We start from the raw sequence: 16,111 nt of genomic DNA on the forward strand, positions 1-16,111 counted from the left end.
CAACTTCCTCTAAAATGCCCTGTGAAAGGCCTGAGCAGTAATGTTGGAAAACTGCTGTTTTCTAAGGAAATCATGTGTCAGCTGAGAAAGCACATTGAGTTGGCATTTTGCTGCATGAGAAGTAGCTTTTTACTTTTCTTTATCAGAAAATGAAAACTCAAATTATGTTTTCTGTGAAATCAAATGAAGAATGAGATGGCAGCTCATAACTGATGGCAAGAATCTGAGAGGCTAAAGCATCACACATAATTTATCTTTATTTTTATAAAGAACAAACAAACATAAGCAGTGAATATACTGGAGTAGAGGAAAAAAACCCTAGCTGATCATATTTAGGAACCTAATCATTTAATAATAAAAAAATTTAAAAGACAAAATATAAAGGTATTGCATATTTATTTTGCATCTGTGAGCTTTTCTTAACAGTCATACATGACAGCTGAAAGATTTTTGATAATGTTCACTTAGGATTCCTTGAATTTATTATGCTTATGTTTGTGCATTGTTATTTATTTCTACTGTATTATAACCAGAAACTTTTAACCTAGGGTTAATAATCAAATGGTTTGGGGACATATATAAAAAGAGACTGGGAAAAAATGTCTTAGAGCAGAATAAAATGCGTTAAGAATTTACTTTTTTGTTTTTTTTGGTTTTAAGCTAGCTTGGAAATCATTCTCCAAATTTCATTTCATACTTTTAGCTCCCAGAATCTGCTATACCTTTTAGACAAAACATTCTTTTACATAATGAATAAAGTTCTTGATTTCTTTTGATCTTAAGTTTTATTTTTAGGATCTATTTTAGAAAAGGATTGAATGGCTAAAATACTTGGAACCCGGTAAACACTGCAAAGTATTAATTTAAAATAAAAGTCAAGGCCATGCATCATCAAAAAATAGAAGCCATGAATTTGAAAGAGAGCAAAAGGTGTTATAGTGAGAAATCCACAGATTCTGTTTAAAGGACAAAAAAAATTATTAAGGAGAAAAACTCACTGTACAGAACAGAATTGACACGGGTTCTGGAATGCTGTTCTGGCTTCCTGAATCAATCTTGTGTCCAAGTCCTGTGATGGACAGAGAGGGAGGGAGGGAGGGAGGGAGGGAGGGAGGGAGGGAGAGAGAGAGAGAGAGAGAGAGAGAGAGAGAGAGAGAGAGAGAGAGAGAGAGAGAGATGCCTAAGTGCATCTCAGGTCTCAGGTCTTATGGGGTTGAAGAGAGGCCATGCCCTAGAGGCATGTACCTCAAAATCATAGACAGGTAGAGCAGTTACCTGCTGCATCTCTAGGGGAGGTGCTTCAAGGTCATAGACAGAACAGCTATCTACCACAGGGTGTAAACAGAAGTGTTTGCAGGGAAAAAAGGAAGGGGAAATGGTTTAATCTTAATCTAAATTAATAAATGAAATAATTTTAAAAGAAGAAAACATACAAAGTCCAAAAATAGCTACTCTCATTTCATTGGAAAAAATATTAACTTCATAGATTAAAAATAACAATATAACAGTAGTTAATATTAGTTAATTTTTCAAAAATGTGGATTCAAATTAAAGAGTAAATACAAAAGGAAAAAAATGGGTACTGTAGCTTTGGAACTCTACACTTCCTAATAGAACCAGAAACCTGATGCTGTTCTTGGATCCTACTACTTCACCTCCAAGTGTGTTGTAAAGACCAAGTGACAAGACAAAAATAAAATGGAAACCTGTGAAATGATTCTGGTTTAGCAATGTGAAAATAAGTTGTATGCCACCTTTCTCAGTAATACTTTGGGGCCTTCTGCTTATGCTTACAGTGACTTTCCATACCTGGGAAGGAGCACAGTGATCAATCGTAGATTTTTACTGTTTCAGCAAGAGTGCTCAGCACCTTCAGTGTAATGGATGGGCAGCAGTATAGGAATTTTAGTTAAGCACACTACTGCAGCTTGATTGTGTAAGTGGTCAGAGTACTCATTCTCTTGATTTCCAGGTTGATGGTGACCAACTATTCTCTTAATGAATCATGATGGTTTACCTTACCCCTTTTTTGTTATAGCATGCAGCTAGGCAGTGTTAGTATTGCTAAGATAGCATTAGACAGGACTTATCCCTCTCTTCTCTGTCATACCTCCTCTTTGCCTTCATTGTGAACTCTAAATGCCCTGAAGTCCATTAATCTCAATCTTGCTTCATGGCCTGCTCTCTTCATTTGATTTCTCTAAATTCATTCATTCAGCTATCATGATAGTGTAATTTGTACATTTGAAACATTAACAATTATTCATTCACTATAACATAATTAGTGCATACTATTACAGTGTCTTTTTTACTTCTCTGTTACTGAATACTTCTACCTCTTCTTAAAAGTTAACATGAAATATAATTGACTACATTGTTCCTGTTTTCATTGGTTTCTTTGGGTTTATATATAATGTGCTGAAAAATGCATTATTTCATTGCTTTCTGTCTCAATAAAATGATATTTAGTGTGTTCCCCACTCAAAAATTTATTAATGTGATTCAGTTTTTATTTACAAGTGAAAGCATTCATCTTCACTTCAATTAGCAAATATTCTATTATATGGATAAAGCACAGGATTCTCATTCTCATGTTTATGAGATATTTAGATATTTCTGGTTATAGTTGTTATAAAAATATTGTTGTGAATACCCTCATAGTTGCTACCAAGTCACTTGTGGAAGTTGATGAAGGATATGGAATGGAAATACTTAGCAATAGTCAATGCAAAGTTCACATTCCCAGGACAGTCCTAAATCACTCTCCCATGCTATTGTAACTGCTTTATTATCAACAGTGTATAATGACATGTTTGGTTCTAACATTGATCTTAAGATACTAATTTCTGCCAGATATGTGCCATGTAATGTGAGAGCTGTGATTGGTGTTTTTAAATTCATATTACCCAAATTAATAACAGTGTACAACTCTTATATTAAATGTCACATGTCTGTTTTCTGAATTTTCAGTGACAAGATTTTACAAGTCCATACCAAAGAATATACTTTTAAAAATATTTTCAGTTACTATATTATTTTATTCATAAAAATGTATGCAGATAGGAGAAAGAACCAATTCTCTTTTGAAATTACTTTCATAACTAATTTTTCACAGTGGTTATTAATTTTTTTCATTTAACAGAACGATTCCGAGATTTACTACTGCCCCCTTCTAGCCAAGACTCTGAGATTCTGCCCTTCATTCAATCTAGAAATTATCCCAAGTAAGTAATGGAAGTTCACTGGGTGTTGAGAAGGGAAGCGTCAAATTCTGACAGAAATTAGTGCAAGTAAGGCGAGATACAATTGCTCTTTGGTACTTGTAAAATTCCTGAGTGACCTAGCCTAACCAATTAGGATCTCATTTGTAATGTATGACCTTTGGCTCTTCACGAATGATGCAGAAGACCAAGCTCTGCTTCTAAGTACAATGAGCTGTGAGTAGGGAGTTGCTTCTCTGTGCAAGCAATGAGCCTCCTGTATAGTGATGCTGTATCAACAGTGGGTAGCTCCACATCTTATTCTCTATTTTCTATTCTTTAAATTAAAGGAGGAGTATTTATGTAGAGATTGTCCTCTTTTTTAAAAAATTCTTTTGTTGATTCATTGTAGTGAACTTTTTTGGTCAGAAATATGTCTTATGATCTAAAATATATTGTCTACCATATTTCACATACAAAGGGTAATATCTATGGAGCAAACCATACCCAACATATACACACAATTCTCTAGCTAATGTATGTTGTGAGATTTGAGAATTGGGGTGGACTCTAATTAGGTTGCATGGCTTCCTGTAATCTTTAGCATTCTTTGAACATGAAAAATCTAACAGAGAATATAAAAATGCAATATTTGGGTGAAAAATACTCATGAAATAGAAAAAGTGACTTATTAATGAAATGTCTCTTTGTGTATGTGATGGAGAGACAAACACAGAGAAAGAAATACTAAGGGAAAGCCATTTGCAAAGCATTTCCTAATGATTCTGGGGAACACTGTTCTAAACTGTAACAAAGTTTCTTAATCACATTCTTAAATTTGTGAACTCTCAGTTGACCCATTGCCAAAACCAGGGGCACCTGCTCTCCAGAACTCAAGTGCAGACATTGCTCTGTAAAAGTGCTCAGAGCCTGAATAGATGTGACAGTTTTGAGAACAAAACAGGTGACTTGAAGAAAAGATCACTTCCTGTAAAATAATTTGGATGTGTAGGTTAGAGGAAAGAAGAAGGAGTAACAACGTTGGTTGCTCAGTCTCTGCTCGGGTCACCATCATTATATCTGAAAAGATGTTGCCTTATGATATATATTTGAAGGGTTTTTAGATGTATATTCTTGTCCTTCTAAAAACAGCTTGTATGTGCTAAATGTTTGAAGAAATTTGGCATAATTTAGAGTGGACATTAAATTGGATAAGTAAGTCAACAAAATATGACCCAGTAGCTCCGGAAGTTTTAGTGCAGATATATACAAGGTATTGTGAAAACACAGGAAAAAATTCCTTTCACTTTGCTTTCCTAAGAATTAAGTCCTATGAGCAGCTAAGCACCTAGCTAAGCATCCACTGCTCATAAAGAGGAATATTTTTTTATGACAGAAGTCAGAATTATTCTTTGTCTCGACTGCCAAAGAACATCCTTAATTGTTTGGACAGTAAAATCTGTGTCTCAACCCAGTCTCATTTCCCAACTGGCTGCTTAAAAACGTCTTCAAATGATAATATTGGGTAATACCTCTAAAACGTTAGCCCTCAGATGACCTTGTCAGGTTTCATCTCTTCACCAGATAATCTTCCTTTCTCTTCTCTGTATTCAGAGTTCTATTTCTAGAAATTCTCCATGTCCAATAGTTTTAGTTTACATATGAGTAATATATTTTATCAAACTTTTATTATAATTAATAATAATGAAATATTAGTAACATATAGAACATATTTATGAAGGAAATACACTATGCATTTTAAGTGAATAATTCAATAATTTTCCAATATTTTATGTCAGAGCATTGACAAGAAAACAAGTAAGTGTCATGACTAAGTCATGTGGTGTCATTAGTTCTCAAACCCAAATCTATGTAATCCCAACTTATAGTTAATTATGTTATACTGACTCCCATTCATTCATTCATCCATCTATCTTTTTATCCAACCACTCATCAAACATGTATTGAATACATACCACATAACAGTCCAATCATAATTACCAATAATATAAAAATGACTAGGATACAGTTTATGTATTTGAGGGACCTAGAATACCCAGAGGGAAAAGCAGAGTCAGCTTAATGTATAGATCATACCAATGCATTAAGGCATATGTAGAAAATATTGAATTATATTGAAGAAGACAAAAGAAGTGCTCATCTAAGTATATTAAGTTTAAATTTATCCTTGAGTGAAATTGTCCAGATGAGAAGTTATTTAGTGAAAACCAGGAGTATACAGCATATGAAGTCATTGGAAAGCTTGAGGAACACCACCAGCTAGCTGATAATTGTGTGGTACACACATCTATAGGTATACTCTAAGAGAAATGAAGATGATTCAATCTGGTCTGCTATTTAAAGGAATTTGGGCTTTGTTATGATGGCAGTAGATAGTCATGAGGAATGCTTTAGGCAATGAGAATAAAAGCTTATCTATATTTTCATACACTTACCATGGATCAAAAGTAAGACATGAAACATTGCCCAAGGGCAACATAATCTCCATTTAAAAACTTTACATTCAGGTAGCAAGCCATAAAAGATCCATGAGGTGCTGGTGATATGAAATATTTCATCGCTATCATGGGCTGTCTGGAGGCATAATCAGCAAAATGTAGAGGTGACTGACTAGACAGGTGAAGAGGACAGAAATGGAGCAGTCTGAATTGGGGGTGACTGCAAGCCTTTTTACTGTCCTCATGATGGGAAATGAGTGACAGTTTCTATGAGTAACTTCCTTTTCTCCTATATTTTGATTGGAAACAAAGATGTTTCCTCTTTACATTAATTTGAGGACACCACAGAGCTTATTCTAATTCTATTTTGCACAGCTTTATGATATTAAAGAAAATGGTGTACAATCCCTGGCCTGATGAAGAATTCTCATCCTATCCTCATTTTTATCTCTGTTCTGCACTTTCTCGACCCTCCACCTTGCCTTAGAGCAGCACAAATCTCTGTGTGAGGTCTGCTTATTGTGTTTAGTCTTGACACTGCCACAGGGGTTACTCTTCTTCCCAAGAAAGAAGACCTGTTCATAGGATCTCTTTGCAGGATGATTAGTCAGGATGAAGCCCTTTCTATTGTGTTCCTGCCTGTGTGATATTGGTGCTATTCTAGAAATTTCCTCAGCCACAACTATTTGTGATGTTCTTTACAATAATAGACTATTTTAATATTACCTTTCATTGTTGGGACTATAGAAATGACTCAATGGTTAAGAAACTTCATGCTCTTGCTGAAGATCTGAGTTTGGTTCCCATTATGGGGCTCACAACAGTCTGTAAGGATTTTAGTACCTCAGACTTTCCACAAACTTCTGCACTTGCAACACACACATATCTATACCGACATGAAAACACACAAAATCAAAAATAAAATAAATCTTTTTAAAATGAAAAAAACAAAACAAGAATTATTATCTCTTGTCTTCTCATCCCTACATTGTGGACATTTATACTGGTGGGATTCTAATACCTAGCTGCAAGAGAATAGAAAATAGCAAATTGTTGACTTGTTTGTAGAATCCAATCATGAGCATTCCCAATGCTATTGGTATTCTGTAGCCTAGAGAAGCAATATGTCAATAGGGAGTTATTCTATTAATATTAGCAGGTAGTAAGTTCCACAGCCCCTGAGATTCAAGTCACAAATTCTCAAGTCTTTGGAACATTAGAAACCTGGCAGACCAATAAAATCAAATGATTTTACAAAAACTGAAGCAGATTTTGCAAAAAACTGATAAAATTTTAAGGTTCTCTTTAAGAGATACAATAAGTCAAGGAGCTAGTAGTTCAAAGTCAATAAGCAAACAAGAGGGCACCTTGGTGACTGACAGAGTAACTCAGACTTACTCTTAAGAAGTGGTTCCAGAGGAGCCATGTAAGTCAGCTGGCTGGAGGGTTAGCCTGATGTCTGAGGATGCAGGTATGTCTAAAGAGATGTGCATGTGTGATTTAGCATCTGCATCCTCGAGAGACAGACATTGGCTTTTCTGGGTTGTCCCTCCTGTCTTATTATTACCTGCCAGACGCCTCAAAGTGTGAGCAGACTTTAGGCTTATGAAGTTTTTGTTTGTTGGGGTCTTAGGTTTTGTTTCTGACTAGTAGATTGTCCTGAAACTCTTTCTTTTTGAAAGGATCTTAAAAATCTAGATTGGATGTCTTTCAGGGATAAAGTATTACATGGCATGTGTGAAGCCTTAGCATTGATTCCCAACATGGAAAGAAGAAAAAATATCTAAAAAATCCCATGTTGATGTCCTTGGGTAGAAACTATCCCATTTTAACATAACATTGTTTATCACTTTTTAAAAATATTCTCAGCTCTAGACAAACAGAAAGTTATCAGAGTTAATCCATGACCTCAGAAACAGTTGATGAAATACCTTCTATAAATGAATACCAAAATGTAAGTTAAAAGCCATTCTTAAATCGAATGTGCTGATTCATAATGGATATAAGAATATAAGTTCAAGAATGTGCTTGTTTTAGGGCAGCTTCTTTCCAGAAAAAGTTTATCCTTACAGACTCTTAAGTGATGAAAGGGTTTTGTGAAGGATTTCTCAACTATTTCCTAGGAGTGTTTCTTTCCTTAAGTGTGTGTTGCTATCCAAATCTCCTAACAAGCTCTGTGCTTGTTTCTTTTGTACCTGTGTGTTTCCAGGCTGAGCGTCTCCTAGGTAGGCAAGTGTTTTACTGAAGGTTACCACTGAGTTAAGTCTCTGTGCTCTACAAAGTTTGAATCCAAATGTTCCGGGCTTCCGGGACCTCCTCTGATCACTGTATGTAAAATAATCACCTGCAGCAGTTCAGCTCTGCTGGGGGTGTCAGGGATCCTGTTAGAGCCTTGTGTTTTATCCTTTATCTGGTATACTAACTTTGAATAGAGAATCTAGGGGCAGGGCCCAGATCTGTGTGTTCTAATAAGACCTCCACGAAATTCTGATGCACATGCTAGTTTGCAATCCATTAAAGCAAGACAGACTTTGAAGATCATCTCAGGCTTTTAATGCTCCCTGGCCACTTTTTATGGCTTTTACTGATGTAATTATCTCCTGAGTGATCTAAACTGCAAATCCATCTTCTCCTGGGGAGTAGTTAATCATAATCATTTTTCTCCCAGATGAAGAAGAAATTGTTACCTGATGGATGGTCTAGGACTCTGTGCCCTTTATTTCCCTAACCAAAATAAGTGGTGATTGACTGGCATGATTAATGTCTAGTCGTTAAGGAAAGGACTACTGGAGATACATTCAAAAGAAATTTAGGAATGATCTTTTCTTTAAATAGAAGTTGTGGTCTAGGAAACATCCCTTGATGTCTTGAAGTCTAAATTCCCATTACAATACAATGGAAATTTATTTTGCCTGCGTTACGTTTTTTTGTGTTTCTAGATTAAAGGTATGTATAGAATAATCAATACAGCTTCTGGGACAGATTAAATTTTTAAATAAACCATTTTTATTTTGATGATATCCTGTTTTAGGCTCTGAGGTAAAACTCAAATATTTGTTGATTTTCTTAATTCAAAACGTTTTAGAAGGGAAGCCTCAAAAAACAAGCAAACAAACAAAAACTAAACCAATCACCAGTAACTCCAGTGCCAAGGACTCTGCTGCCTCATCTGCCCTCAAGGACAACTGCCTACACGTGGCATATATTGACATGCATACATGTACACACACACACACACACACACACACACACACACACACACACACACAAGAAAAAAAATATCAAATCTTCCGGGCGGTGATGGCGCACGCCTTTAATCCCAGCACTCAGGAGGCAGAGCCAGGCGGATCTCTGTGAGTTCGAGGCCAGCCTGGGCTACCAAGTGAGTTCCAGGAAAGGCGCAAAGCTGCACAGAGAAACCCTGTCTCGAAAACAAACAAACAAACAAACAAAAAATCTTTAAAAAGAAATGTAAATAATTTTTAAATGTATGCTTTATAATAGCATAAAATTTGTATACAGATTATAAATATTTGGCATAAGTAATAATAATATGATTTTTTAAAGTATGATATGTATCAAAGTTCCACGTTAAAAGGCTTGTGCAGTACTTAAAGTAGAAATGTATATTGAATATAATAAAGTAGAAATATAAATTGAATGTGGAGTTTATTTTTCTATCTTCTTTTCTGTGTACATTACCCAATACCCGGAATTTTATTACAGTGGTACAAAACAGCCCAAGGCATATCATATTACTTAAATGAAGCATTAAGTCATAGAACATGTAAAAAGATGCACTTGCATGTGGCATTCAAAAAGGTAAAGTCTTAGAAGCATGTGGCCTGGTGCTTGGAAGGGTCTGAGGAGTCAGAACTATCATGATTATCCTCTGCTTTAAAAAGTAAATAAGGACATTTCCAAATTACACAATTATCTTTCTCCTCAGATTGTCAAAGGCAATTCATTGTTAATTTGCTGTAATATTGGTCTGATCTAGAGAGACAACAACAAGTGCCTGGAGAGAAGACTTTTGAGAACTACCTCAAATAACTGTTTAATCAGCTCCATTTTAACAGACAACCAAAACAATTTAGAAAATATGAGTGTATTTAAGGGAAAACCTTTAGTAAAATGTAGAGTATGCAGATGTAGTTTGGGGTGAGCCATGGAAATAGATGTCTCCTTCTCTTAGATATGCTTTATAATAGAGTGTTTCATCACTCATCAACTGAATTTTAAAAATAAGTCCACATCTCAATTGAAGTTTTGTAGAAGTGAACACTTGCATTTAATCTCTATAATCTTGTCACATATATGACAGTGGTAAAATCTAGGTACTAAGGGCCACTACTGTTAATAAATGAAAGCCAAGGTATTTTGCACGTTAATCAAGTTAACATGTAAAAAATTAGATTTAAGTTATTTTGTCTCTTTGTACCTCTCATAAAAAACTAAGTCTCATCAGGTAACCAGTTACTAGTGATTGTGTAATCATCCTTTCCCTTGACCATTGGTTGGGCACTGTATGTGTGTGTGTGTGTGTGTGTGTGTGTGTGTGTGTGTGTAGTGTGTATAATGGTGGGAGACTTAGCACTGGATACTAACTTATAGTTAAAGGTGCAGTCAGGTAACAGTAGGTAATGGGTGCTATATACTTTTAAAGATAATATAAATGATTCTGAATGTATTCACAGTAGTAAAGCAATACACATTTGAGTTATATATGACGAATCTGATTGAAATATTTCACAGTAAATTCAGGTTTCAAAATATTACATGGGACCTCATTTATATGTATGACATACAATTAAATATACCAATTCATAACAAATTGTTAAAAGTGTTCCGAATGAGAAGCTACTGATTCTCAGAGATCCATCATAGCAAGTCCTTACCATCCCCGCCTTGTTTTGAGCTTAGTCCATTTCTTCTTTTTATGCTGTGCCTCATCCCAATAGCTTACTATACACTGCTATTATAAGTAGAAACTATCCTTGATGTTTGTGTTGCATTCTACAATTCCTAACAGATTTTCTCTGTGTCATCACATCTTGTCTCTTTTATAGATGAAGGAAATGAATTGTAGTGAGTAGCTCCTCTGTGATTGCATTCCTAATAAATGACTAGAACTTCAAGTTCTAGTGTTCATGTTCAAAGCTCTTACAAAACACCAGAGAATAGCTGTGTGGCAAGGGAGGAGGATGAGCTGTTTTGGAAGCAATTAGCAAAAAGGTCTTTTTCATGATTCCTCTCACTTATTTGTTGATAAAATAAAGTATAAATATTATTGCTGTAGTTTGCAAAGAACATCTCTTTTAAAATATCAGTGCATTCAGTTAATTCATTTGTTATCTAACTCATTTGATGTGACATTCAAATTGAGATGCAAAAAATTTATAGGGTGAATCTCAAGTCATTGTTGGTCTTGAACCAAAAACAACATCATCATACACATAATATACACAGAGTTCATGTTTGTTGACTAAATGTAAGGTGTAAGTTAAATAGAATAAGAATTGTACCTATGTAATTAGATAAGGTATTTAGTAGTAGAGTGTCTTCCTACATTAGGCATATCAACTTTGGTGATTGTTTCTTTAGGTAAAAAGAGGTTTTCATTTCTTCCTTTACTAGATACAGTATTTTTCAAAAGCAACATTAGTAAGTTTTCTCTCAGGATAACACCCCTGTATTTCCTAGTGTGGCCTAAATTCTGTCAGTGTGAGCAGTTAACCTTGGAATAGCACAGCATCTGGTGCAGTATGATGCAGCATCCTCTGTGGATGCAGTGAATCTCTAAGATGGCATCCTTCAAGCAACAATGCCGAGATTCAGTCTGTTTCTCATTTCTGGGCCAACACATCATTGTTAGTTACCAAAGATGGGAAACGACATATGCTTATCACAGAAATAACAAATTTTTTGTATCTAGAACTGTCCATACGATTGAAAACACAGATACTTGGAAAATAAAGCCATTTGTGTGAAAGTTAAAAGCAACATTAAATATAAGTAATGAGTAAGTACTGTGAAGCCCAGAATTCTAAGAAATATTTATTAATGAATTTATTTTTACATAATTTGACAGACACCTAACCATTAACTCTACACATGATAATCTTAGGTGGCCGTTTATTTAAGTGGTCCCCAAATATAAATGATATGTAGACAACTTTCTATACAGGTATACTACTTGAAAAGATAAATAATGGAAAAAATAATAAAATGGCAGTGTCTTACATACATACACAGGGTCTACCTTTTTTCCTATCAAGATGTCTGAAATGACACAAACCATGAAATTATTGTTATTTCATAATCAACACAGATAACTCTTTTGACTATAAAAGGATGCAGAAGGCAAGGTGAAATGGTAGAGTCACAGCACCCAAGTGAGACAGCTTCTCATAAGGAGCCTTTCCAGTTCCAAATTCATTGGTACCACATCTGCCAAAATAACCACAGTCAAAACAGATGAATGGAATTTGAGAAATGCAGTGTTTTGACTGGACATTTGCTTCTCTGAGTAAAATTAATGTTCAATGTTCTGTTATTAAGAAAAGAAGGATGGATACTAAGTAGACAATTCATGATTTCTGTTTGCAGTTAAGGATGGTTACACACACACACACACACACACACACACACACACACACACTCAGCAAGGAATGACAATTTCTATTGTGATTTCTTCATTATTCCCTGTATTTATTAATTTAACTAGAGCAAGAGAAGGAACAGTGCTAGATTCTTCTCCTTCCTCCTGTGATTTTCTGTGCCCTTAGTGTATATGTGAGTAAATATGTCTGGTGGAGTATATGCTGCTGAAGGATACACTATTCAGTTTCAACATAGTGAATAGACTAGTATTTTCCTTTTGTCAATTATCACAATGAAATATGACCAGAGCTTTAACTGATCACTACTTATGCAGAATAGATTTTCCTACACTTTCCTAAACTTTTAGTTAGTTTAGAAGTGGAAGGAAGTTCTTGTTTTACTACCAATAGTTCAAAACAAATTGCTTATTCTTCTGGACTTGTCACTATAAAAAACAATGTAATAAGGCCCGAGCCATTATAATACATAGAATTTGGTTTCAGCATGAATGGTAAATGTTATAGAAAATTAATTTATTTTCTTTTTTCCAACCTTTGTCTGCCTTTTCCCTAGGTTGTACGTTGATGGTCCATTTGGAAGTCCATTTGAAGAGTCGCTGAACTATGAAGTTAGCCTCTGTGTGGCTGGAGGCATTGGGGTCACTCCATTTGCATCGATACTAAACACTCTGCTGTATGTCACTTTTATTTATTTTATTTCTATAAATGGAGAAATACCAATATTCTAACAGTTCTACTTTACATAGAAAGTTGTTTTTTAAAGAGTTTTCCTATACACTATCCAAGAAATTCCATTTCCTAATTAGTGAAGGGAAAATTTCAGTAACTCTCAGTACATGGTCTGTACCTCCCAGCATGTTCCCTGTAAAAAGAAATCCATCTTCTTTTCCTGTTAAGAGTTACTCATCCCCAGACCTCTTTCTTGACCTCAAGGTGGTACCACTGTTCATTCATTTGGTCAACAATTATTTTGGGGTGCCCTTCTGCCAATTAAACTTAGAGGGATAAAACAATGAATGAAAATGTAGACTCTGCTGTTAGAAAGTTCACATTCAATTAGGGCAACTTAAAATAAAGTAACAAATTGATACAGTGGATTATTTCTGAAAATATCAAACACAAAGAAAAACTTAGAATCAGTATTTGAGAAGAGGGAAGCAGAAAGAAAACAGATTATAGAGTCAAGGATTGAAATGTCCTTTTCTGGATAATACAAAATTGCAGTTATGCCTCTCTGAGACTACAGAAGAACGAGTACATCAATAGTAAGGTGGGGATGAAGGAGGGGCTCTGGTGGTCCTACCCTTCATTGCCATACTATGTGCTACTGATAGACTCGGGGAGAGAGTCATTGTCAGGCTCCAACGGTTAGTTCAATCATGTGGTCACACAAATGGCTTGGGTTAAATTAAATGGGTCACAGATCGGAACCAAAAGTCATGAATCTGGGTAAAGGACTGATAGGAAGTGAGGAGAGCTGATATTGATGGAGGGGGAGAGAAAAGGATTGGGGGAAGAGTAACCAAAATGCCAAATTAAATATACATTTGGAAGAAATTAATAAAACTTACAAGCCAAAAAAATGTTGAATAGAGTATAAAAACAAATGTCTGGGGTAATTATAAGAGTATGATCAGGAAAAGCTTTTATGAGATGATGAACATATCATCACCTCATCCTGTCATTTATTAGCAAATTTGGAATAGACTGAAGAAAAGAAATGTCAAAGTTGAGATTGCCCAACTGGGAAATATCTCAGTATTTTAGTTCCAGGATTATAAACAAAGGTTAATTCATCACCATAAAAACAGAAAGTGACAGCAAAAAGGTGCTTCCAGATCACTTCCATTAACATCCTAAGTAGACAAAATTCACATTAAAATGTGTGAGGGAATATTTTAAAAAGAACAAGAGGAGGAGGAAAAGGAGAAGCAGCAGCAGCAATAGTCCTTTGGCTTAGTTAGGAGGGTCAAGAATTCAAGATAGATAAACTTGGGCTACATAGCTAGACTAAAGCACATAATATAAATGAAAGCTATTTTGAATAATATTTTATTTAATTTTCAAATATTGTACAAGATGTGATTTGGGGACATATTGGAGACTCTTAAAAAAATAAGCATGTTCAAATCCTGTAGTTGAAAGATTTCCTGTGTCCCAGCCTGCTGGCTGTCTGGACAGATCTCCTCCACTCAAGTTCCCCAAGTAAACACACAGAGGCTTATATTAATTATAACTGCATGACCATTGCTCAAGCCTTCTGCTAACTGTCTCTTATAACTCTAATTAGCCCAAAAATATTAATCTGTGTATAGACACATGTCCCTTGGCTTTTCCTGCATCCCATTACATGTTGCTCCTTGGGTGTCTGGTTGGTGTCTCCTGACTCAGCCTTCTTCTTTCCAGAGAAGTGGAAGAGGAAGAGGAGGAGAAGGGGGAGAAGCAGCAGCTGCAGCAGTAACAATATCAGCAGCAACTACAGCAGCAATACTCCTTTGGCTTAGTTAGGAGGGTCAAGAATTCAAATAGATAAACTTGGGCTACACATCTAGACCAAACCTCATAATATAAATGAAAGCTATTTTTGAATAATATTTTATTTCATTTTCAAATATTATACAAGATGTGATTTGGGGACATGTTGGAGACTCTTACAAAATTAAGCATGTTCCAGTCCAAAAATCATTTGTTTCTGACAACACATTACAAGTTATTTTGATACTTAGTATTATGAAAAATGGAACATTTTCTTAACCTCGAGTCTGCTTCATAGTCATAAGTAGGCATCCAGACTTGGAATTGAAAGTGACTGGAATGTATTACATAGTGTGTGGTTGTGAAATCTTTATTAAATGACTATTATGAAAGGGATAAACAACCAAGTTTTGGAATGGTTTTGCCTAAAAGTGAGGGCAAGTCCGAATGGAATGACCTTTTGATCCCTGCACAATGATAGAGTTCACTGGAATAGAGAACTTGTTTTTCTGGGACTCATGATCCAGTGTTCTTCTGATCCAAGAGTTCAGTTCCCGGTCTTGAAGTGGAAACAGGTGATGGGTATATAACACTGACAAATTTAGCAGTTGGTGACATTGTAAGTCAGTGTATTGTTTGCCGTAACTGACAGTAACAGTAAATATTGTGTAACATACTGACTTGGAAGTAGCTGGGTTTGGGGTGTGGTTGTTTGCTCCCTGTTGATTGCTACTGAATGAAACTCTTCAAGAATATGTGGATTTTGTATTGTTTATGCAATGCCAGTCACAGCTTCATTCTGTTGATTTTAAAGGGATGACTGGAAGCCATACAAGCTAAGAAGACTGTACTTCATCTGGGTGTGCAGAGACATCCAGTCATTCCAGTGGTTTGCAGACTTACTCTGTATGTTGCATAACAAGGTAATATCAGGATGGTTGTTATTTTTTTAGTTACGTCATTTTCTAAACAGTATTTATTTTTATATTTTAAAAGCAAGAAATACTCGCTATAGCATAAAAAGATCTATTAAATCTAAAACCAGAGGTAACATCTAATAAAAACAGATCCACATCTTCTCAGATGTGAATGTTTATTAATATCTGTCTTTCCATGACATACCTTAACATGTATTTCTGCATTTTAACATAAAACACTCCACATAGTTGTACATGCACATAGCTAGAAGTGATGAGAGAAGAGAGATGGAAGGACCATCAGAGACACTACAGCATCTTCTAAGCTCAGTTATAATAAATTTGTCCCATATTCTTGTTTTAATATTATAGTCAGCAGGTTTCCTGATCCATTATACACTATTAAAAGTCTTTTTTTTTCATTTCTTACTCAGAAA

The 16,111-nt window shown here is 35.2% G+C and overlaps 1 protein-coding gene across 1 annotated transcript in view; it reads left to right on the forward strand.

Annotated features, from left to right (window-relative positions):
• Window positions 1-16,111, forward strand: part of Nox4 (NADPH oxidase 4) — a 136,764-nt gene that overhangs the window by 102,242 nt on the left and 18,411 nt on the right. The window contains exons 13-15 of the mRNA XM_036200337.1: window positions 3,143-3,224; window positions 12,836-12,955; window positions 15,572-15,680. Coding sequence (XP_036056230.1) covers window positions 3,143-3,224; window positions 12,836-12,955; window positions 15,572-15,680 — 311 coding nt within the window. The remainder of the gene's footprint in view (window positions 1-3,142; window positions 3,225-12,835; window positions 12,956-15,571; window positions 15,681-16,111) is intronic.

The sequence above is a fragment of the Onychomys torridus genome, chromosome 1, assembly GCF_903995425.1.
Source record: "Onychomys torridus chromosome 1, mOncTor1.1, whole genome shotgun sequence".
Taxonomy (NCBI): Eukaryota; Metazoa; Chordata; class Mammalia; order Rodentia; family Cricetidae; genus Onychomys; species Onychomys torridus.